General features: G+C 46.3%; 1 protein-coding gene across 1 annotated transcript; it reads left to right on the top strand.

Annotated features, from left to right (window-relative positions):
- Window positions 1–23404, top strand: urp1 (urotensin-related peptide 1). The gene is made up of 4 exons (XM_067996866.1): window positions 1–315; window positions 747–781; window positions 17337–17442; window positions 23191–23404. Exons 1-4 carry the CDS (start codon window positions 180–182, stop codon window positions 23220–23222), a joined length of 309 nt encoding a protein of 102 aa, XP_067852967.1. The 5' UTR covers window positions 1–179; the 3' UTR covers window positions 23223–23404.
- The last annotated feature ends 1536 nt before the right edge of the window (window positions 23405–24940 follow it).

The following is a 24940-nucleotide window of genomic DNA, read 5'->3' as shown; positions in this document are numbered from 1 at the left end:
GGCTGACATGTGGATCGAAAGTCAACTGTCAGCATGAAACACTGACAGTTGACTTGTAGAAAATAGAATTGCTAATAGCTCTGGAAAAATGTGAAAATATGCAAAGATAATGCAGCTAATGCTTTTGCCTAACTGTTAGTATCATTGTGCATTAACGTTTGATAGAATTCGACCCCAGCATGGCTGAGGATGCAGTTGGGTTCCTGTCGAATGACATTTCCTCTGTTGGAGCTAGGAGGATGGCTGATTTCTATTCTGTGCTTCCAAAGCGAGAGGAGACGGTGATAGATATGGGACGAGCTGGTCTGAAGGAAGGTAATGCATGTAATGCCTTCCTAACAACTCTTCATTGTGTGATTGACCCATTTCCTTTCTCTTTTCTAGAATCTTTCTCCTTTTTTTTACCTTTGCAAACTGCTCTTGGTGTACGACAATGGATGGAAAGCTGCAAGGAAAATCGAGTGCAGCTCACATTTGATTTACTTGTGAATACCTGAATTAGGCCCAACTCGAACCATCATGAGTTTGTAAATATTTAATGCTCTTCTGCATGTTTTTGACGAAGTTACACTTTACTTTGGCCAATACAACACATTTCTGAACACCATCTCATCCACAATTAAATTCCCTCCTGTACTGTTTTTGGCATTGAGTTGTGCCATATTCAGTTGCCTTGGTTTCAGGATTGCTGGCAATAATCCTTCCTTAAGAACCCAATACTAATATATTGCTTTAATCATTTACAGATACCATACAGCAACTTGGAGATAATGCCAACCTGGTAAGTGACAGGATGAGTTCACTAACTTTTGTAGATTGTATTTCTTCTTGTTCTCTGTTATTTTCCCCGTTGAGTCACCTGCCATCATGTGCCTCTTGTGGAAGAATAAGAACATTGGGGCCATAGATTTCTGTCATAGTCACTGCGGGACTGGATAGCAACGGGTGCAATCCAATGAAGTGAGGTGGATGACATCCGGGAATAAAATGCCTCCTTTTTTGTGAGGTGCTCCAGCTAGCAACCCAGCTGAGAAATATTGAAGTTGTTTGATCCCCTCAAGCAAATTCCAAGTGTCAATGACAGGCGCTCCTGAATGTTGAACTTGCAACATGTTGCTTGGGAGTCGAGCATTTAAACAGCTCGAGCATCCAAATCAGCCCCAGAGCGGTTGATTTTAATGAGGGGCTATCCTTTTGGAAATAAATGTTTCCCTTCTGGATCCTGGACTAAGTTTCACCTACCATCACGGGGGCAACATTTTAAGATCATCACCAAACGGACAGGGGTTAGGAAAAGATCTTTTTTATGTAGACGGTTGTTAGGACATGGAATGTACTATGAGAAACGGTGGTGGAAGCAAAATCCATAATACCTTTGAAAAGGGAAGTGGATAATATTTGAAAGGAGCGAGAAGGGGTAAAGGAATGGGACCAAATGGATAACTTTTTTGACATCAGGTGCAGGTGCAGTGATCTGAATAACCTCTTTTTGTGCTGTAAAATGCTACGATCTCAGATGCTTTAACTCGGATCTAAGATTAAATAACTGCGGGATAATTCAGTTACACAGAATCATAGAAAGATTACAACACGGGAGGAGGCCATTCGGCCCATCAAGTCCAGCCAGCTCTATGTAAGAGCAATCCAGCTAGTCCCACTCCCCCATCCTATCCCCGTAGCCCTGCAATTTTTTTCCTTTCAAGTTCTTATCCAGTTCCCTTTTGAAGGCCATGATTCAATCTGCCTCCAATATCCCCTTGGGCAGTGCATTCCAGATCCTAACCACTCACTGTGTAAAAACGTTTTTCCTCGTGTCACCTTTGGTTCTTTTGCCAATCACCTTAAATCTATGTCCTCTGGTTCTTGACCCTTCAGCCAATGGGAACAGTTTCTCTCTATCTACTCTGTCTGACCCTTCATGATTTTGAATACCTCTATCAAATCTCCTTGTAACCGTATCTGTTCCAAGGAGAACAACCCCAACTTCTCCAGTCTATCCACATAACCAAAGTCCTTCATCCCTAGAATCATTCTAGTAAATATTTTCTGCACCCTCTCTAAGGCCTTCACATCTTTCCTAAAGTGCGGTACTCAGAACTGGACACAATGCTCCAGTTGTGGCTGAACCAGTGTTTTATAAAGGCTCATCATGACTTCCTTGCTTTTGTACTCTATGCCTCTATTTATAAAGCCCAGGATCCCTAATGTTTTGTTAACCACTTTCTCAACTTGCCCTGCCACTTTCAACAATTTGTGCCCATATACCCCCAGATCTCTCTGTTCCTGTACCCCTTTTAGAATTGTGCCCTCTAGTTTATATTGCCTCTCCTCGTTCTTCCTACCGAAATGTATCACTTCCCATTTTTCTGCAATTAAATTTCATCTGCCACGTGTCCGCCCATTTCACCAGCCTGTCTATATCCTCTTGATGACTATCACTATCCTCCTTATGGTTCACTACACTTCCAAGTTTCTACACTATTTCTTGCCAAGTGCCCGAAATTATTTATTAGTACTGGCAATAAATTCTGCCTGTAACTTACTTTCACCATCATTGGAGCTGTACTATTGAAACGTATCCTGAGTACAATAAAAATATTGATGTGTGTACACAGATTAGGAATGGAAAAGATATGTGGCAGGTGGTGGAACACAAGCTGACGAGGAGAATGTGGGGGTCTGTAGTGGGGGTGTGGGAGGAAGATGGGAAAGTTGGAACTTGGGAGCACTCAGTGGGGTCCAGGTGTGGGGGTGGAGGTGGCTAGCTAGGTGTCCATTGGTACTGTGCAGGGAAAGAGAGGTCTGGAAGCAATGGTGGGGCCCTGAGATTCAGGAGAACTTGGGAAGGGGAAGACAAGCTAGGATCTGGGACCATTTGGAGAGATTGTCTGTTTGGCAGCACTCGATGGTCTGGGAAAACTGGGGGGTGGGTGTCTGCAGTTGGAGAGAATTCTGGGGCATGAATTCAATATTGGGATACTAATAGATGATTGGCTGCAAGATTCAATGTCCTCAGTTGTGGGTTTCAGGATAGTTCAACTCAGATTAGGATATGCTAATGATGTCAAAATACTGCTGTGGCCCACGGAGGACCGAATCACCAACAGCTGTACTAACAGCGCAATACTCTAAAAGGTAAGCAGCTGAGCGGAGCAGTTAAAGCACGAGAGAAGCGGCTGAGCGGAGCATTAAAGCGCGGGAGAAGCGACTGAGAGGAGCACTTGAAGCACGAGAGAGAAGTGGCTGAGCGGAGCACTTAAAGCGCGGGAGAGAAGCGGCTGAGCGGAGCATTAAAGCGCGGGAGAAACGGCTGAGCGGAGCATTAAAGCGCAGGAGAAGTGGCTGAGCGGAGCATTAAAGCGCAGGAGAAGTGGCTGAGCGGAGCATTAAAGCGCAGGAGAAGTGGCTGAGCGGAGCATTAAAGCGCAGGAGAAGTGGCTGAGAGGAGCACTTAAAGCACGAGAGAGAAGCGGCTGAGCGGAGCATTAAAGCGCGAGAGAGAAGCGGCTGAGCGGAGCATTAAAGCGCGGGAGAAACGGCTGAGCGGAGCATTAAAGCGCGAGAGAGAAGTGGCTGAGCGGAGCATTAAAGCGCGAGAGAGAAGCGGCTGAGCGGAGCATTAAAGCGCAGGAGAAGTGGCTGAGAGGAGCATTAAAGCGCGGGAGAAACGGCTGAGCGGAGCATTAAAGCGCGGGAGAGAAGCGGCTAAGCGGAGCATTAAAGCGCGACAGAGAAGTGGCTGAGCGGAGCATTAAAGCGCAAGAGAAGTGGCTGAGAGGAGCATTAAAGCGCGAGAGAAGTGGCTGAGAGGAGCATTAAAGCACGAGAGAAGTGGCTGAGAGGAGCATTAAAGCGCGAGAGAGAAGTGGCTGAGAGGAGCATTAAAGCGCGAGAGAGAAGTGGCTGAGAGGAGCATTAAAGCGCGAGAGAGAAGCGGCTGAGAGGAGCATTAAAGCGCGGGAGAAACGGCTGAGAGGAGCACTTAAAGCACGAGAGAGAAGTGGCTGTAAAACAAAAAGCAAGGAAAAATCTGAAAAACATTTCTGAATCTGAGGAAGTGATGTCAGAGCAGGGGGAGGAGCAGTGGAGCCCAAGGAATTACAACTAAGTGTTTAATTTATTATATAATTGAGTTAAATGTTTAATTTACTATATAATTGAGCTAAGTGTTTAATTTATTATATAATGAAGCTAAGTGTTTAATTAATTAATCAGATCGAAGAGGATAAAATTAAAATAAACTCAGCAGAGGATACTAACATTAAAGGGATCCGAATTTCATCAAATTAAAATCTGGTATATATAAATAATAAATAGGAGTTAAGGGAATAATAAAATAAAGAAGCTAATAAACAAAAACAAGGCTAATTAGCTGCATAATAATCTGAAATCCAGCTAAACCCGTCTACTAAACATAATCCAGATCTCAAATATTATATCTAGAACTAAATTAACACTAACAAATAAATACATTTTAAAAAACTAGAAACGGCAGAGCAGGCTACGTTTCGGGATTGTGATATGTGGGAATTTGTGGACAGTGAGACTGTCCCGGATTTTCACATCTGCAGGAAACGTCTCTGCCTTGAGACTCTCTAGCTCAGTGTCCTTGAGCTGGAGTGTGAATTAGACACTCCAACACATAAGGGAGGGGAAGGAATTTCTGGATAGTTTTGCCGAGGATACAGTCACACATCAGAGGAAAGCACAAGAACAGGAAAAGGAGGGTGTAACTGTTAGTCAGCAGGGTAAGGGGAACCGAGGGGAGATAGAGGAGGAGGTCCCACAGGCATTGGTCCTATCCAACAGCTACAATGTACTTGCTACCTGTGAGGATAAGGATGTAGGTTGCGGGATGGACAGCTAGAATGCTAACCGTGACATCATGGAGCAGGAGGCAGTCCAAGGCAGGGGGGTAGGGGGGAAAGACCAGAATAGAAAGGTTATAGTCATAGGGGATTTGATAATTAGGGGGATAGATAGCATACTCTGCAGTTGCGACTGAGAATCCAGGAGGGTGTGTTGCCTACCTGGTGCAAAGGTAAAATATATCTTGGAGCAACTGGTGAGGAACTTGGGAAGGGAAGGGAAAGATCCAGTTGTCGTGGTCTATGTTGGGACCAATGACATAGGGAAGAAAAGGGAGGAGGTCCTGGTAAGGGAATATAAGAAGTTAGGAACTAAATTTAAAAAAACAGGACCTCACAGATGGTAATTTTGGGATCGCTACCCAAGCCACATGCCAATTGGCACAGGGATAGGCAGATCAGGAATGTGAATACGTGGCTGAGAAAGTGGTGTGGGAAGGGGTGATTCCATTTCATGGGACACTGGCACCAGTACTGGGACAGGAATGAGTTGTACCACTGGGACGGGCTTCACCTGAATGGGATCAGTGTCCGAGCGAAAATGATAAATAGGGCTGTGGATAGGACTTTAAACTAGTAAGACGGGGGAGGGATCTGATGGAAATAGCATAAGTCTGAAAATAAAAGAACTAGGAGAGTAAAGTACTTTTGTACTCTATGCCTCTATTTATAAAGCCCAGGATCCCATATGGTTTTTGAACCGCTTTCTCAACCTGCCCTGCCACCCTTCAACAATTTGTGCACATATACCTCCAGATCTCTCTGTTCCTGTACCCCTTTTAGAGTTGTGCCCTCTAGTTTATATTGCCTCTCCTCGTTCTTCCTACCGAAATGTATCACTTCCCATTTTTCTGAGTTAAATTTCATCTGCCAGGTATCCGCCCCTGCCACCAGCCTGAGTGTATCCTCTTAAAGTCTATCACTATCCTCCTCACTGTTTACTTGAAATTGGGCCATGTACACCCAAGTCCAAGTCACTAATATATATCAAGAAAAGCAGCGGTCCCAGCACTGACCCCTGGGGAACACCACTGAATACCTCCCTCCAGTCCGAAAAACAACCGTTCACCACTACTCTTTGTTTCCTGTCCCGTAGCCAATTCTGCATCCATGTTGCTACTGCCCCCTTTATTCCATGGGCCCTAATCTTGATGATAAGCCTACAATGCGGCACTTTGTCAAACGCCTTTTGAAAGTCCATATACACCACATCAATTGCATTGCCCTCGTCTACCCTCTCTGTTACCTCATCAAAAAACTCTATCAAGTTAGTTAAACATGATTTGCCTTTAACAAATCCGTGCTGGCTTTCCCTAATCAATCCACTCTCATCCAAGTGACTGTTAATTCTGTCCCGGATTATTGTTTATAAAAGATTCCCCACCACCGAGGTTAAACTGACTGACCTGTAGTTGCTGGGTTTATCCTTACATCTTTTTTGAACAAGGGTGTAACATTTGCAATTCTCCAGTCCTCTGGCACCACCCCCGTATCTACGGATGTTTGGAAGATTATGGCCAGTATCTCCGCAATTCCCACCCTTACTTCCCTCAGCAACCTAGGATGCATCCCATCCAGACTGGGTGACTTATCTACTTTAAGTACAGCCAGCCTTTCTCGTACATCTTCTTTATCAATTTTTAGCCCATCCATTATCTCAACTATATCTTCCTTTACTGAGACTCTGGCAGCATCTTCTTCCTTGGTAAAGACAGATGCAAAGTACTCATTTAGTACCTCAGCCATCCCCTCTGCCTTCATGAGTAGATCTCCTTTATGATCCCTAATTGGCCCCACACCTCCTCTTACTACCCGTTTACTGTTTAAATGCCTGTAGAAGACTTATGGATTCCATTTTATGTTGGCCACCAGTCTATTCTCATACTCTCTCTTTGCCCCTCTTATTTCCTTTTGCACTTCCCCTCTGAACTTTCTATGTTCTGCATGGTTCTCATTTGTGTTATCAACCTGACATCTGTCATACACCCCTTTTTTTCCATTTCATCTTACTCTCTATCTCTTTTGTCATCCAGGGAGCTCTGGCTTTAGTTGCCCTACTTTCTTGCCTCATGGTTTAGACAAAATGAATAAAGAGAAAATGTTCCCATTGGCAGAATGGTCAAGAGCCAGAGGACACAGATTTAAGGTGTTTGGCAAAAGATCCGAAGGCAACATGAGGAAAAACATTTTTACAGAGCTGGTAGTTTTCATCTGGAGTCTATTGACTGAAAGAGTGGTGGAAGCAGATTCAATCGTAACTTTCAAAAAGGAATTGGATAAATATTTGAAGGGAAAAAATTTGCAGGGCTATGGGAAATTGTGGGGGAATGGGACTAACAGGATTGCTGGATTGCTCTTACAAAGAGCCAGTACAGGCTCGATGGGCCGAAAGGTCTCTTTCTGTGCTGTAACGCGTCAAAATCTTTTCCCAAAGGTAGGGGAGTCTATAACGAGGGGGCACAGATTTAAGGTGAGAGGGGAGAGATACAAAAGGGTCCAGAGGGGCAATTTTTTCACTCAAAGGGTGGTGAGTGTCTGGAACGAGCTGCCAGAGGCAGTAGTAGAGGCGGGTACAATTTTGTCTTTTAAAAAGCATTTGGACAGTTACATGGGTAAGATGGGTATCGAGGGATATGGGCCAAGTGCAGGCAATTGGGACTAGCTTAGTGGTATAAACTGGGCGACATGGACATGTTGGGCCGAAGGGCCTGTTTCCATGTTGTAACTTCTATGATTCTATGATTCTATGATTCTATGATTCCAAGTCCGAGAGGTGAGCGCAGTGTAAAAGTATAGTCCGAGAGCGGGAGGAGAGTCCGAGAGCAGGAGGAGAGTCCGAGAGCGGGAGGAGAGTCCGAGAGCGGGAGGAGAGTCCGAGAGCGGGAGGAGAGTCCGAGAGCGGGAGGAGAGTCCGAGAGCGGGAGGAGAGTCCGAGAGCGGGAGGAGAGTCCGAGAGCGGGAGGAGAGTCCGAGAGCGGGAGGAGAGTCCGAGAGGTGAGCACGGTGTAAAAGGAGAGTCCGAGAGTGGGAGGAGAGTCCGAGAGGTGAGCACGGTGTAAAAGGAGAGTCCGAGAGCGGGAGGAGAGTCCGAGAGCGGGAGGAGAGTCCGAGAGCGGGAGGAGAGTCCGAGAGGTGAGCGCAGTGTAAAAGGAGAGTCCGAGAGGTGAGCGCAGTGTAAAAGGAGAGTCCGAGAGGTGAGCGCAGTGTAAAAGGAGAGTCCGAGAGGTGAGCGCAGTGTAAAAGGAGAGTCCGAGAGCGGGAGGAGAGTCCGAGAGGTGAGCAGTGTAAAAGGAGAGTCCGAGAGCGGGAGGAGAGTCCGAGAGGTGAGCGCAGTGTAAAAGGAGAGTCCGAGAGCGGGAGGAGAGTCCGAGAGGTGAGCGCAGTGTAAAAGGAGAGTCCGAGAGGTGAGCACAGTATAAAAGGAGAGTCCGGGAGCAGGAGGAGAGTCCGAGAGGTGAGCGCAGTGTAAAAGGAGAGACCGAGAGCGGGAGGAGAGTCCGAGAGGTGAGCACAGTGTAAAAGGAGAGTCCGAGAGTGAGAGGAGAGTCCAAGAGGTGAGCGCAGTGTAAAAGGAGAGTCCGAGAGCGGGAGGAGAGTCCGAGAGGTGAGCACAGTGTAAAAGGAGAGTCCGAGAGGTGAGCGCAGTGTAAAAGGAGAGTCCGAGAGGTGAGCGCAGTGTAAAAGGAGAGTCCAAGAGGTGAGCGCAGTGTAAAAGAAAAGTCCAAGAGGTGAGCGCAGTGTAAAAGGAGAGTCCGAGAGGTGAGCGCAGTGTAAAAGGAGAGTCCAAGAGGTGAGCGCAGTGTAAAAGGAGAGTCCGAGAGGTGAGCGCAGTGTAAAAGGAGAGTCCAAGAGGTGAGCGCAGTGTAAAAGGAGAGTCCAAGAGGTGAGCGCAGTGTGAAAGGAGAGTCCGAGAGGTGAGCGCAGTGTAAAAGAAAAGTCCGAGAGGTGAGCGTAGTGTAAAAGGAGAGTCCGAGAGGTGAGCGCAGTGTAAAAGGAGAGTCCGAGAGGTGAGCGCAGTGTAAAAGAAAAGTCCGAGAGGTGAGCGTAGTGTAAAAGGAGAGTCCGAGAGGTGAGCGCAGTGTAAAAGAAAAGTCCGAGAGGTGAGCGCAGTGTAAAAGAAAAGTCCGAGAGGTGAGCGCAGTGTAAAAGGAGAGTCCGAGAGGTGAGCGCAGTGTAAAAGGAGAGTCCGAGAGGTGAGCGCAGTGTAAAAGAAAAGTCCGAGAGGTGAGCGTAGTGTAAAAGGAGAGTCCGAGAGGTGAGCGCAGTGTAAAAGAAAAGTCCGAGAGGTGAGCGCAGTGTAAAAGAAAAGTCCGAGAGGTGAGCGCAGTGTAAAAGAAAAGTCCGAGAGGTGAGCGCAGTGTAAAAGGAGAGTCCGAGAGGTGAGCGCAGTGTAAAAGGAGAGTCCGAGAGGTGAGCGCAGTGTAAAAGGAGAGTCCGAGAGGTGAGCGCAGTGTAAAAGGAGAGTCCGAGAGGTGAGCGCAGTGTAAAAGGAGAGTCCGAGAGGTGAGCGCAGTGTAAAAGGAGAGTCCGAGAGGTGAGCGCAGTGTAAAAGGAGAGTCCGAGAGGTGAGCGCAGTGTAAAAGGAGAGTCCGAGAGGTGAGCGCAGTGTAAAAGGAGAGTCCGAGAGGTGAGCGCAGTGTAAAAGGAGAGTCCGAGAGGTGAGCGCAGTGTAAAAGGAGAGTCCGAGAGGTGAGCGCAGTGTAAAAGGAGAGTCCGAGAGGTGAGCGCAGTGTAAAAGAAAAGTCCGAGAGGTGAGCGCAGTGTAAAAGAAAAGTCCGAGAGGTGAGCGCAGTGTAAAAGGAGAGTCCGAGAGGTGAGCACAGTATAAAAGGAGAGTCCGGGAGCAGGAGGAGAGTCCGAGAGGTGAGCGCAGTGTAAAAGGAGAGTCCGAGAGCGGGAGGAGAGTCCGAGAGGTGAGCACAGTGTAAAAGGAGAGTCCGAGAGTGGGAGGAGAGTCCGAGAGGTGAGCGCAGTGTAAAAGGAGAGTCCGAGAGGTGAGCGCAGTGTAAAAGGAGAGTCCGAGAGCGGGAGGAGAGTCCGAGAGGTGAGCACAGTGTAAAAGGAGAGTCCGAGAGTGGGAGGAGAGTCCGAGAGGTGAGCGCAGTGTAAAAGGAGAGTCCGAGAGGTGAGCGCAGTGTAAAAGGAGAGTCCAAGAGGTGAGCGCAGTGTAAAAGGAGAGTCCGAGAGGTGAGCACAGTGAAAAGGAGAGTCCGAGAGTGGGAGGAGAGTCCGAGAGGTGAGCGCAGTGTAAAAGGAGAGTCCAAGAGGTGAGCGCAGTGTAAAAGGAGAGTCCGAGAGGTGAGCGCAGTGTAAAAGGAGAGTCCAAGAGGTGAGCGCAGTGTAAAAGGAGAGTCCAAGAGGTGAGCACGGTGTAAAAGGAGAGTCCGAGAGGTGAGCGCAGTGTAAAAGGAGAGTCCGAGAGGTGAGCGCAGTGTAAAAGGAGAGTCCGAGAGGTGAGCGCAGTGTAAAAGGAGAGTCCGAGAGGTGAGCGCAGTGTAAAAGGAGAGTCCGAGAGGTGAGCGCAGTGTAAAAGAAAAGTCCGAGAGGTGAGCGCAGTGTAAAAGAAAAGTCCGAGAGGTGAGCGCAGTGTAAAAGGAGAGTCCGAGAGGTGAGCGCAGAGTAAAAGGAGAGTCCGAGAGGTGAGCGCAGTGTAAAAGGAGAGTCCGAGAGGTGAGCGCAGTGTAAAAGAAAAGTCCGAGAGGTGAGCGCAGTGTAAAAGAAAAGTCCGAGAGGTGAGCGCAGTGTAAAAGGAGAGTCCGAGAGGTGAGCGCAGTGTAAAAGGAGAGTCCGAGAGGTGAGCGCAGTGTAAAAGGAGAGTCCGAGAGGTGAGCGCAGTGTAAAAGGAGAGTCCGAGAGGTGAGCGCAGTGTAAAAGGAGAGTCCGAGAGGTGAGCGCAGTGTAAAAGGAGGGTCCGAGAGGTGAGCGCAGTGTAAAAGGAGAGTCCGAGAGGTGAGCGCAGTGTAAAAGGAGAGTCCAAGAGGTGAGCGCAGTGTAAAAGGAGAGTCCGAGAGGTGAGCGCAGTGTAAAAGGAGAGTCCGAGAGGTGAGCGCAGTGTAAAAGGAGAGTCCGAGAGGTGAGCACAGTGTAAAAGAAAAGTCCGAGAGGTGAGCGCAGTGTAAAAGGAGCATCTGAGGGCGGGAGGAGAGTCCGAGGGCGGGAGGAGAGTCCGAGAGTTGAGCGCAGTGTAAGAGGAGAGTCCGAGAGGTGAGCACGGTGTAAGAGGAGAGTCCGAGAGCGGGAGGAGAGTCCGAGAGGTGAGTGCAGTGTAAGAGGAGAGTCCGAGGGCGGGAGGAGAGTCCGAGGGCGGGAGGAGAGTCCGAGAGGTGAGTGCAGTGTAAGAGGAGAGTCCGAGGGCGGGAGGAGAGTCCGAGAGGTGAGCGCAGTGTAAGAGGAGAGTCCGAGGGCGGGAGGAGAGTCCGAGAGGTGAGTGCAGTGTAAGAGGAGAGTCCGAGGGCGGGAGGAGAGTCCGAGGGCGGGAGGAGAGTCCGAGAGGTGAGTGCAGTGTAAGAGGAGAGTCCGAGGGCGGGAGGAGAGTCCGAGAGGTGAGCACGGTGTAAGAGGAGAGTCCGAGAGCGGGAGGAGAGTCCAAGTTAGGGTGAGAGGTGAAAGAAACACCTAAAGTGACGTCAACACAAGGGAAGGAGCTAATTGGTGAGTAGCTGGTGAGTGTTCTTTTTCTGATGAGTGTTTTTTTCCAGTCTTTAAGTTTATTTTTGTTAAGTTTAGTTAATAATCTAATAAATAGGAAGGATGTGTCGTCAGCTGGAGGAGCTCGAGCTCTGGGTTTCGGAGCTTGAGCAGCAGCTGGAGTCAATGCAGTGCATCCGCGAGGCTGAGAGCTACATGGATAGCACGTTTCAGGAGGTGGGGGTCACCCCACAGCTTAAGAGAGTGCAGGCAGAGAGGGACTGAGTGACCGCCAGACAAAGAGGACCAGGCAGGTAGTGCAGGAGTCCCCTGAGGGCATCTCACTCTCTAACCAGTGTTCGGTTCTGAATACTGGTGGGGGAGAGGGTTCCTCTGGGGAGTGCAGCCAGAACCAAGTCCACAGCACCATGGATGGCTCAGCTGTACAGGGCGGAAGGAGAAATGTCAGGAGAGCGATAGTGATAGGGGATTCTATAGTTAGGGGAACAGACAGGGGTTTCTGTGGCTGCAGACATGATTCCCGGATGGTATGTTGCCTCCCTGGTGCCAGGGTCACTGAGCGGCTGCAGAACATTCTGGAGGGTGGGGAGTTAACAGCCAGAGGCCGTGGTCCATATCAGTACCAATGACATAGGTAGAAAGAGGAATGAAGTCCTGCAGGCAGATTTTAAGGAGTTAGGAAAGGGATTAAGAAGCATGACCTCAAAGGTAGTAATCTCCGGATTACTCCTGGTGCCTCGTGCTAGTGAGTATAGAAATAGGAGGATACAGCACATAAATGCGTGGCTGGAGAATTGGTGCAGGAGGGAGGGCTTTAGATTCCTGGGGCACTGGGACAAGTTCTGGGGGAAGTGGGACCTGTATAGGCCGGACGGGTTGCACCTCAACAGAGCTGGGACCAATGTCCTCGCAGGGAGGTTCACTAGTGCTGTGGGGGAGGGTTTAAACTAATTTGGCAGGGGGATAGGCATCACGATGTAGCATTAGAAAGGAGAAACAAGGGGCACAAAGGATCAGGGGAGACAGATAGCACTGGAGCAAGAAATAGCATGGTATTAGGTGGGATCAGACTGAGAGAGAGTACAAGATAGTCTAAGATAGGTTTACAGTGCATGTGTGTTACCACACAAAGTGTGGTAAACAAGGTTGGTGAGCTGCAGGCGCAAATAGCCACATGGGAATATGATGTTTGGCAATAACGGAGACCTGGCTCAAAAAAGGGCAGGATTGCGTACTAAATATTCCCGGATACAAGGTGTTCAGCAAAGATAGGGAATGAAAGAAAGGAGGGGGGGGGTGGCAATATTGATTAAGGAGAATATTGCAGTACTGGAGAGAGAGGATGTCCTAGTGGGGTCAAGAACAGAATCTATTTGGTTAGTGTTAAGGAACAATAGAGGTGCCATTACACTACTGGGTGTATTCTATAGGCCACCAATTTGCAGGGAAATTAGAGAGGTGCAAAAGCTATAGAGTAATGATAACTGGGGACTTCAACTACCTTAATATAGACTGGGATAGTAATAATATAAGGGGCAAAGAGGGGGAGGAATTTTTGAAGTGTGTTCAGGAGAATTTTCTTGACCAGTACGTTTCCGGCTCAATGAGGAAGGAGGCATTGCTGGACTTGGTTCTGTGGAATGAATTGGGCCAAGTGGAGCGTGTAAGTGGGGGAACATTTAGGGAACAGCAATCATAGTATGATAAGGTTTAGAAAAACTTTTGGAAAGGGCATGGACCACTCTAAAGTAAAAATACTTAATTGGAGGAGGGCCAATTTCAGAGGGATCAGAAGAGATCTGGTCCGGGAAAATTGGAATCAAAGATTGACAGGCAAAACTGTAATTGAACAGTGGCCGACCTTTAAGGAGGAGATGGTTCAAGTACAGGATAGGTGCATTTCCACGTGGGAGAAAGTTAGGGCAACTAAAGCCAGAGCTCCCTGGATGACAAAAGAGATAGAGAGTAAGATGAAGCAGTAAAAAGGGGCATATGACAGATGTCAGGTTGATACCACAAGTGAGAACCAGGCTGAATATAGAAAGTTCAGAGGGGAAGTGAGAAAGGAAATAAGAGGGGCAAAGAAAGAATAAGAGAATAGACTGGCGGCAAACATGAAAGGGAATCCAAAAATCTTCTACGGGCATGTAAACAGTAACCAGGTAGTAAGAGGAGGGGTGGGGCCAATCAGCGACCAAAAAGGAGATCTACTCATGGAGGCAGAGGGCATGGCTGAGGTACTAAATGAGTACTTTGCATCTGTCTTTACCAAGGAAGAAGATGCTGCCAGAGTCTCAGTAAAGGAAGATATAGTTGAGATACTGGATGGGCTAAAAATTGATAAAGAGTAGATAGTAGAAAGGCTGGCTGTACTTAAAGTAGATAAATCACCCGGTCAGGATGGAATGCATTCTAGGTTGCTGAGGGAAGTAAGGGTGGAAATTGTGGAGGTACTGGCCATAATCTTCCAAACATCCTTAGATATGGGGTGGTGCCAGAGGACTGGAGAATTGCAAATGTTACACCCTTGTTCAAAAAAGGGTGTAAGGATAAACCCAGCAACTACAGGCCTGTCAGTTTAATCTCGGTGGTGGGGAAACTTTTAGAAACGATAATCCGGGATAGAATTAACAGTCACTTGGACAAGTGTGGATTGATTAGGGAAAGCAGCACAGATTTGTTAAAGGCAAATCATGTTTAACTAACTTGATAGAGTTTTTTGATGAGGTAACAGAGAGGGTAGATGAGGGCAATGCGGTTGTTATGGTGCATATGGACTTTCAAAAAGCGCTTGATAAAGTGCCGCATAATAGGCTTGTCATCAAGATTGCAGCCCATGGAATAAAGGGGGCAGTAGCAGCATGGATACAGAATGGGCTAAGTAACAGGAAGCAGAGTGTACTGTCCGAGGCGGTGGTGGAGGCAGGTTCAATCATGGCTTTCAAAAGGGAACTGGATAAGCAGTTGAAAGGAAAAAATTTGCAGGGCTACAGGGATAGAGCGGGGGAATGGGACTAGCTGGATTGCTCTTGCATAGAGCCGATGCGGATTCGATGGGCCAAATGGCTTCCTTCTATACTGTAATCTTTCTATGATTCCATGATTTCTATGATTCTATGTTTCTAGTTGAGCATTTAAGGGGAAGCTAGATAAGCACATGAGTGAGAAAGGAATAGAAGGGTATGATGAAGTAGGGAGGGAGGAGGTTCTTGTGGAGCACAAACGCTGGCTTTGACCAATTTGGCCGATTGGCCTGTTTCTGTGCTGTAGACTCGATGTAACTCGATGAAAATATATAAATGCTGGAAATCAGAACTAAAAGGAGAAAATGTTGACGATGAAAGCACGTCAGTCAACATCTGAAAAGAAAAGATAGGCTAGCACTTCACTTCAGCTTCGTCAACTGAAAAAAACGATGTTTGAAATGATCTCTTTTGATATCTCCTCTTTCAGTTACGTATCCAATGCTACAAAATCCTCCAGTGTTGATTGCCGACATAAATACCCAAATGCTGCTTCTGGGATGGCCAGTTGGTGGTGCTGTGACATAACTTCCCTCACTCTGAATTTACACAACCGTATCTTGGGGATGTGCTTAATGTCGCAGCTGGGACAAGTAAAGGTGGAAATTACGGAGGCATTGGCCATAATCTTCCAAACATCCGTAGATACAGGGATGGTGCCAGAGGACTGGAGAATTGCAAATGTTACACCCTTGTTCAAAAAGGGGTGTAAGGATAAACCCAGCAACTATAGGCCAGTCGGTTTAACCTCAGTGGTGGGGAAACTTTTAGAACCGATAATCTGGGACAGAATTAACAGTCACTTGGATGAGTGTGTGGATTTATTAGGGAAAGCCAGCACGGATTTGTTAAAGGCAAATCGTGTTTAACTAACCTGATTGAGTTTTTTGATGAGGTAACAGAGAGGGTAGATGAGGGCAATTTAGTTGATGTGTATATGGACTTTCAAAAGGCGTTTGATAAAGTGCCACATGGTAGGCTTAGCAACAAGTTTGCGGCCCATGGAATAAAGGGGCAGTAGCAACATGGATACAGAATTGGCTAAGCGACAGGAAACAGAGAGTAGTGGTGAACGGTTATTTTTCGGACTGGAGGGAGGTGTACAGTGGTGTTCCCCAGGGGTCAGTACTAGAACCACTGCTTTTCTTGATATATATTAGTGACTTGGACTTGGGTGTACAGGACACAATTTCAAAATTTGCAGATGACTCAAAACTTGGAAGGGTAGGAAACAGTGAGGAGGATAGTGATAGACTTCAAGAAGGTATAGTCAGGCTGGTGGCAGGGGCAGATACGTGGCAGATGAAATTTAATTCAGAAAAATGGGAAGTGTTACATTTCGGTAGGAAGAACGAGGAGAGGCAATATAAACTAGAGGGCACAACTCTAAAAGGGGTACAGGAACAGAGAGATCTGGGGGTATATGTGCACAAATCGTTGAAGGTGGCAGGGCAGGTTGAGAAAGTGGTTAAAAAAACCACATGGGATCCTGGGCTTTATAAATAGAGGCATAGAGTGCAAAAGTAAGGAAGTCATGATGAACCTTTATAAAACACTGGTTCAGCCACAACTGGAGTATTGTGTCCAGTTTTGGGCACCGCACTTTAGGAAAGATGTGACGGCCTTAGAGAGGGTGCGGAAGAGATTTACTAGAATGATTCTGGGGATGAGGGACTTTAGTTACCTGGATAAACTGGAGAAGCTGGGGTTGTTCTCCTTGGATCAGAGATGGTTGAGAGGAGATTTGATAGAGGTAGTCAAAATCATGAAGGGTCTAGACAGAGTAGATAGAGAGAAACTGTTCCTATTGGCGGATGGGTCAAGAACCAGAGGACATAGATGTAAGGTGATTGGCAAAAGAACCAAAGGAAAAGCTTTTTTACACAGCGAGTGGTTAGGATCTGGAATGCACCGCCCAAGGGAGTGGCGGAGGCAGATTCAATCATGGCCTTCAAAAGGGAACTGGACAAGTACATGAAAGGAAAAATTTTGCTGGCCTATGTGGGTAGGGCGGGGGAGTGGGACTAGCTGGATTACTTTTGCACAGAGCTGGCACGGACTCCTTCCGTGCAGTAACCGTTCTATGATTCTATGAGATGTGTAATTTACTGTCTAGGGAAAGCCTTGGTATAAATGTCCAGAAAGATCAGGAGTTGAATCTGTGTAGGAAAATCCCCTAACAGCTGATCACCATCCAATTTAACAAATGTGACCGAGTGACTGAACACAATAACAGACGTGTGTGACCAGCCATGGCTCAGAGGTAGCACTCTCACCTCAGGTGGCCGCAAAAGATCCCATGGCACTCTTTCAAAGAAGAGCAGGGGAGTTCTCTTTGGTGCCTCGCCAACATTTATCCCTTAACCAACATCAGTATACAGATTATCTGATCATTATCTCATTGCTGTTTGTGGGACCTTACTGTGTGGAAATTGGCTGCCACATTTCCTACATTACAACAGTGACTACACTTCTAAAGTAATTTAATAGATGAGAAATGCTATGGGACAGCCTGAGGATGTGAGAAGACAAAATATAAATACGAGTTCCTTTTTTCTTAACTCTGCATTGTCACTCATCAGTGCTAACACACCCTGATGGCATTATCTAGAACTCTACAAGCAACAGATAAAAATAACCTAGAGAGGGACTCGTGCCAATTGTCTTAATGGAACATTTCATCACTTTGGTAGCCATGCCCAAACACTCCATAAATCTTGTCATAGAGTTGTAATTTATTTATTTTTCTCAATGACAATTTTATTTTTGTTGCTTCTGGTGGACATTTCACATGCAGGTTGATGACATGAAGGTGCTATTGTGGAAACTTACTGCTGCTCAACATCTTCAACACCGCAGGTTCACAAATTCCGACCTGACTGCTGAGAAGTCCAGTAAGAGAGGTGAGAGTCTGTGCAAACAGAAACAGCTGCTCATTTATACCGCTCCCTGCCCCAGAAAATCTTCACAATTCACAGCTGAAACCATGAGAAAGGCTTTCATTTATTTGCTAAAACATTTAAGCTTTGACTAGGGATTTTTAACGACCACTGCATTCAAATATATCCTGTATGAACCGCCCTTTTAATCATTCATTCTGCAACATATTACAAAAAAGCTATAGCGGCACTGGAGAAGGTGCAAAAAAGATTTATTAGGATGATACCAGAACTGAAAGGCTATACCTATCAGGAAAGACTGAACAGGCCGGGGCTCTTTTCTCGAGGAAAGAGAAGGCTGAGGGGTAACCTGATAGAGGTCCTTAAAATTATGAAAGGGTTTGATAGGGTAGATGTAAAGGAAATGTTTCCTCTTGTGGGGAGGTCCAAAACCAGGGGCCATAAATATAAGATAGTCATTAATAAATCCAATAGGGAATTCAGGAGAAACTTCTTTAGTGGTTAGAATGTACAACTTGCTACCACATGGAGTAGTTAAAGTGAATAGCATAGATGCATTTAAAGGGAAGCTAGATAAACACCTGAGGGAGAAAGGAATAGAAGGATGTGTTGATCGGGTAAGATGAAGTAATGTGGGGGGAGGCTCGTGTGGATCATAAATACCGGCATAGATTAATTGGGCTGAATGGCCTGTTTCTGTGCTGTAATTTCTATGTCATTCCATGTAGCTGACTCTGAATGATGATAATTCAAAACTATTTACTGCACAAAATATCATCTGCGAAATGCTATCGGACCAAATGCTGGAATATGGGATTAGAGTAGACAGGGCTTGATGGCCGGCGCGGACACGATGGGCCGAAGGGCCTCTATCCGTGCTGTATAACTCTATGACTCTAACATGTGAGAGATTAGATTTCCAATGTGCATAGTTAAAATAGGTAATGTGGTAACATTTAGTATACTGACAATTAAAACATTTAGTTGGGAACAAAATCTCAAATTAGATTTATCCATTTGCCTTTATCAGTAATTCTGCACAGCACAAATAAATAAAAATTACCAAAATTATTACAACAACAACAATTTGACTTTATATAGCACCTTTAATGTAGTAAAACGTCCCAAGGTGCTTCACAGGAGCACTATCAAACAAAATTTGACACTGAGCCACATAAGGAGATATTAGGACAGGTGATCAAAAGCTTGGTCGAAGAGGTAGGTTTTACAGAGCATCTTAAAGGAGCAGAGAGAGGTAGAGAGGCGGAGAGATTTAGGGAGGGAATTCAGAGCTTAGGGCCTAGGCAGCTGAAGGCACGGCCGCCAATGGTGGAGCGATGAAAGTCGGGGATGCGCACGAGGCCAGAATTGGAGGAGTGCAGAGATCACAGAAGGTTGTTGAGTTGGAGAGATCACAGAGATAGGGAGGGGCGAGGCCATGGAGAGGTTTGAAAAAAAGGATGAGAATTTTAAAATCGAGGCCTTGCTGGATCGGAAGCCAAAGTAGGTCAGTGAGCACAGAGGTGATGGGTGAACAGGACTTGGTTCGAGTTAGGATATGGGCAGCAGAGTTTTGGATGAGCTTAAGTTTATGCAGGGTGGAAAATGGGAGGCCGGCCATGAGAGCATTGGAATAGTCAAGTCCAGAGGTAACAAAGGCATGGATGAGGGTTTCAGCAGCAGATGGGCTAAGGCATGGGCAGAGCTGGGCGATGTTACAGAGATGGAAGTAGGCGGTCTTGGTGATGGAGCGGAAATGGGGTAGGAAGCTAATCTCAGGGTCAAACAGGATGCCAAGGTTGCGAACAGTTTGGTTCAGCCTCAGACAGTGGCCAGGAAGAGGAATGGAGTCAGTGGCTAGGGAATGGAGTTTGTGGCAGTGACAATGACTTTGGTCTTCCCAATATCTAGTTGGAGGAAATTTCTGCTCATCCAGTAATGGATATCGGACTAGCAGCGTGACAAAGCAGCAGAGAGACAGTGGAGGGATCGAGAGAGGTGGTGGTGAAGTAGAGCTGGGTGTCGTCAGCGTACATGTGGAGCTTGACGTTGTGCTTTGGGATGTTGTCGCTGAGGGGCAGCATTTAGATGAGAAATAAGAGGGGGCTAAGGATAAATCCTTGGGGCCTCCAGAGGTACCGGTGTGGGAGTGGGATGAGAAACCATTGCAGGTTACGACTGGATAGATAGGAATGGAATCAGGTGAGGGCAGTCCCACCCAGCTGGATGACAGAGGAGAGGTGTTGGAGGAGGATGGTGTGGTCAACCGTGTCAAAGGATGCAGACAGGTTGAGAAGGATGAGGAGGGATAGTTTACCATGGTCACAATCACATAGGATATCATTTGTGACTTTGATTAGGGCTGATTCACCACTGTGGTAGGGGCGGAAACCTGATTGGAGGGATTCAAACATGGAGTTGCAGGAAAGATGGGCACGGATTTGGGAGGCGACAACACGTTCAGGGACTTTGGAGAGGAAAGGGAGGTTGGTGATGAGGTGGTAGTTTGGAAGGACAGAGGATTCAATGATGTGCTTTTTGAGGAGAGGGATGGCGATGGCAAATTTGAAGGGGAGCGAACAGTACCTGAGGAGGGGGAGGTGTTAACAACATCAGTTAACATGGGGGCCAGGAAGGGTAGTTGGGTGGTCAGCAGTTTGGTGGGAATAGGGTCGAGGGAGCAAGAGGTGGGTCTCATGGACAAGGTAAGCTTGGAGAGGGCATGAGGGGAGATAGGTAGAGAAAGATGCGAGTTCTGGGCTAGGGCAGAGGGGATCCTGAGGGGAAATTTGGTTTGGTGGACTAGGAGAAGAGAGAGAAGCGGCAGAGGCAGCTGAACGGATGGTCTCAATCTCAGTGACAAAGAAGTCCATGAGCCCCTCGCACTTGTTGTTGGAGGTGAGAGTGGTGGAAGCAGAGGAGAGGGGTTTAAGAAGACAGTTTGTAGTGGAGAAGAGAAGCCGGGGGTTATATTTGCATTCCAGGATGATCCTGGAATAGTGAGCAGTTTTGGTAGAGGAGAGCAGGACCCAATAGTGCTTCATGTGGTCCAGCCAGGTCTGGTGATGAATGGCTAAACCAACTGTCCGCCATAAACGTTCAAGCCTGTGTCCCTTGGACTTAACAGAGTGGAGATGAAGACCGTGCCAGGAGGAGCGACCAGGGTGAGAGAAAGTAATAGTTTTAATGGGGACAAGGGCATCAAAGATGGAAGTGAGGGTGTGCTTGAGCAGATCAATAGCTGCAGAAATGTTGTGGTGAATGGAAGGCCAAACGCTAGACATCTGGGAATTTGAAAGTGCCGTTGTAAATGACATGGGAGAGAGTTTTTTCCAGGGGTGGACACAGAAGGAAGTCGGATTGGTTGGGGGAAGGGGGATATGGGTGGAGAGGGATACAAGGAAGTGATCAGTGATGGCCGTATCTGTGATTGACACGATAGGAGTAGAAAGGCCACGTGAAATGACAAGGTCAAGGGAGTGGCCATGAATATGGGTCGGGGAGTTTATATGAAGGGAGAGATTAAGGAAGAATAGTAGCGCAGTGAACTCAGAGGAGAGAGGGAATGATGAGTTGAGATGGTGGTTGAAATCACTGAGGATGAGAAGTCGCTCGGTCCAGAGGCTGAGGGTGGAAAGCAGTGAAGATATCTCAGTGAGAAACTTGGCGTGGTACTTGGGTGGGCGGTAGAGAGCAAGGATTTTAAAGGAGAGGCGAAAGGGGTAGAATAAAATGAGATGCTCAAAGGAGGAAAAGGTACCAGAGGAGCAGGGGCAGACCAAGGTGTGATTAAGTGATGTGGGTCACACTGCCACCATGGCGGTCTGGACGGGGCAAGTGGTGGAAGATAAAGCCAGGCACGGAGGCTTCATTAAGGGGGAAGGTGTCATCACCCGTCAGCCAAGTTTCCGTCAAGGCTATGATAGCGATGCGATCATCCACAATAAGCTCATAGATAGCAAGGGCCTTGTTCACAAGTGAATAGACATTCTGGAGGGAGATGCGGTGATAGCTGATCCGCTGGCAGAGTCCACAGGGTCAGTGCTGGGAGGGGTGACTGGGATGGGAAGGAGATTGGCAAGATTAATCCCCAGTGGGCGTGCTGGGCGGGAAGGTTGGCGAGAGAGTAGGATGAGGCATTTGGGGTTGCTGCTTGTAAGGAGGCAGCGATGAGTGCCTCGATGGGCCATTCGGTGGATGCCAAGAGAGGCACAGAGGGAAGCCGTAGGCTTGTCAAAGAGAGAATCAAGCCTAGGACGGTGGCAGAAGAGTAGGAATGTCGAGGAGTGCTGAAGGGTTGGGGTAGGAATTTGAGGGGGTAGAGTACCCGAGAGGGGAGAAATGAAAAGAGGCATGAGGGCAGGAGAGAGGGGTAAAGAGAAAAAAAGAAAAAAAGATGGAAAAAAGAGGGAAATAGAAGTGACAGGCTCGGGGCGGCCCGGCATTCCTTATCTAAGGAAGGATATACTTGCCTTAGAGGCGGTGCAATGAAGGTTCACTAGATTAATTCTTGGGATGAGAGGATTGTCCTATGAGGAGAGATTGAGTAGAATGGGCCTATACTCTCTGGAGTTTAGAAAAATGAGAGGGGATCTCATTGAAACATATAAGATTCTGAGGGGGCTTGACAGATGCTGAGAGGTTGTTTCTCCTGGCTGGAGAGTCTAGAACTAGGGGGCATAGTCACAGGATAAGGGGTCGGCCATTTAAGACTGAGATGAGGAGGAATTTCTTCACTCAGAGGGTTGTGAATCTTTGGAATTCTCTACCCCAGAGGGCTGTGGATGTTGAGTCGTTCAGTATATTCATTGCTGAGATAGGTAGATTTTTGGACTCTATGGGAATCAAGGGATATGGGGATCAGGCAATAAAGTGGAGATAAGATCGAAGATCAGCCATGATCTTATTGAATGGCGAAGCAGGCACAAGGGGCCATAAGGCTCCTATTTCTTATGTTCTTATGTTCTTGCCATTAGTGACTGTCAATGAATCAGTCCTCAAGTTGGCACTGAAAATCATTGTAAACAATTTTACAACACCAAGTTATAGTCCAGCAATTTCATGGCAGTTTAAAAGTTGGTCTCATACTTTCCTCAAACCTATTCCAATTTAGTGAACACTTTAAAATAGTTGGAAGAATGGACTTCTGACTACAGAGAGGTAGGAGACCCCAATTACTACATTTCAAACGAAGCTAAATAAAAGCTGAGAATCAGAGTCAAATGTATCTTTAGCTGTGGTGAGTGATATTGCTGGTATTCTCTCTACAAAACATTCAAAAGCAGAGGTGGGCAAAGATATATTGGTTTGTATTTGACCAAATTTCATGACGAAAGTGGAAAATAATGCTTTGTGGAGTGAATGAAACACACACCTGCACTGCACAAATTGCGCTAACACCAAAAGAAAAGGAAAAGAATCATTTTTAGTATGAAAAGTTTTAACTGTTTTTAAAATTGAAGTTGGAGTTTGCAAACTGGATTATTTTTATTTAGAAATGAAGTATGGTGTTGAATAGGCTCCATATGATACAAAAAGAAGAAAAATGACTTTAAATAGGACATTTGTGTTTTAGAATGTTTTGATAACATCTAGATTTGCATATGAACATTATACAATAAGTGCATCTTCAAGCAATCAAGGCAGAACAGGCTCGAGGGGCTGAATGGTCTCCTCCTGTTCCTATGTTTCTAAGTCAAAGTCACTGCTGTGAGCAATGGGTGACCGTGGTGTCTCTTTTTTCTTCTTTAGCCTGTTTCTGGAAGTACTGTGTCACCGACTGACTGACAGACTCAACACCTAAACATCCCACTGCTCGGTAGGCAGCTCTACACAATGCCAGAGCCAATCTCTAATTCCTATTTTAGCAGATCCTGTGAGAAGCTGCAGCCCAGAGGATGTGTAAATACTTTTGTAATTAAACATCTAGAACACAATGTTAATAAATGATACTTTTGTACTGAGATCAGTTCTATTGCTCCTTGTGAATTGGACAGACACGTTACCCAAGATTCCATAGGTGCGACTCGTTTGCCAATCTCAACTAGAGAAGAGCTCATCAACTTCCAGAATAAATGAAATGGTCATAAAATAAAATATAAGTGGCAATGAAAGACTAGCATTTAGTTTCTACAAATTGTTTGACTCATATTATGTGGATAATTTGAAAGTGACTAAGGCTACAATGGGTTAACATAATGTTGTTACACTGGGATATGGGTCTGAATACAATGCGGGCTTAGGAAACGAAAGTCTCATTTTTCTGCTGGCTGCAAAGGTTTTACAAGAAATTAATTAAGGGCAGCCTTAATACGGTTACTTGTGAGTGTGGGTCCACAGCTCAAAATTTGCTTGGCATGAATTTGCACTAAAATGGCCATCTCACTCAGAAAGCCCACAGGGATAGCTGATGTGAGAAATGGAAATGTCACACAGATGCAGTCGGGGATGAGGTTTGGTGCATTGTTGCGATGGAGTAAAGAAGCTGGGAACGTTAGCCTCTGGGCGCCTAATGTGGGAAAGTATTCCATGACTGCTGCTAACATCCTTCACTTAAATAAGCACAAGGATTCCCCAAAATATTACAAAGAAAGGAAAACATTTCCATGGGATTTTGTTGCTTAACCCATGGTAGCCCCCCTACTTAACAGCACTTGATCAATGCGATGTCTACCAGGGATTTTTTGTTGATGTGAAAGAAATGAATCATTACTCCTTATTTTGATTAACACAAAACCTATATACATACAAACGATGAATTCAATCCCCACAGTTTCATTCAATCAGGATAATTAATAACTGGATAAACGTAAATTTGACAGCTGACTTCACGCTAGATATCATGGTATCATAGTGGGTACGGCACAGGAGGAGGCTATTTGGCCCATTGTGCCTTTGCCGGCTCTTTGAAACAGCTATTCAATTAATCCCATTTCCCTGCTTTTCCCCATAGCCCTGTAAATTTTTTCCCTTCAAGTACTGATCCAATTCCCTTTTGAAAGTTACTATTGAATCTGCTTCCACCACCCTTTCAGCCATTGCATTCCAGATCATAACTATTCGCTGCGTAAAAAAATATATAGTCAGAGAACAATACCTGGTGTTCAGGCATTGTTCTGTGACTATATATGCGGTGCCTTTATGGAACCCTGCACTCACCTGACGAAGGAGGAAAGTTCCGAAAGCTTGTGATTTCAAATAAAGCTGTTGGACTATAACCTGGTGTTGTAAGACTCCTTACATTTATCAAAAAGAGCAGTGGGCCTAATACTGATCACTGGGGAACACCATTGTATACTTCCCTCCAGTCTGAAAAACAACCGTTCACCACTACTCTTTGCATTCTGTCCTTTAGCCAATTTTATATCCATGCTGCACTGTCCCTTTAATCCCATGGGCTTTAATTTTGCTTACAAGTCTATTATGTGGTACTTTATCAAATGCCTTTTGAAAGTCTATATGCACAACATCAACCGCACTACCCTGGTCAACTCTCTCAGTT

The sequence above is a fragment of the Heptranchias perlo genome, chromosome 15 (genome assembly GCF_035084215.1).
Source record: "Heptranchias perlo isolate sHepPer1 chromosome 15, sHepPer1.hap1, whole genome shotgun sequence".
Lineage (NCBI taxonomy): Eukaryota > Metazoa > Chordata > Chondrichthyes > Hexanchiformes > Hexanchidae > Heptranchias > Heptranchias perlo.
The sequence above is the reverse complement of the archived record's forward strand: the minus strand, read 5'-3'. Positions and strand labels throughout refer to the sequence as shown.

Bases quoted from the DNA above. Each gene is read 5' to 3' on its own strand.
- urp1 (XM_067996866.1), top strand. From the start codon at position 180: ATGGCTGAGGATGCAGTTGGGTTCCTGTCGAATGACATTTCCTCTGTT. The intron at 316-746 runs GTAATGCATGTA...AATCATTTACAG, and splicing joins ACGAGCTGGTCTGAAGGAAG to ATACCATACAGCAACTTGGA. The intron at 17,443-23,190 runs GTGAGAGTCTGT...TTTCTTCTTTAG, and splicing joins TGAGAAGTCCAGTAAGAGAG to CCTGTTTCTGGAAGTACTGT.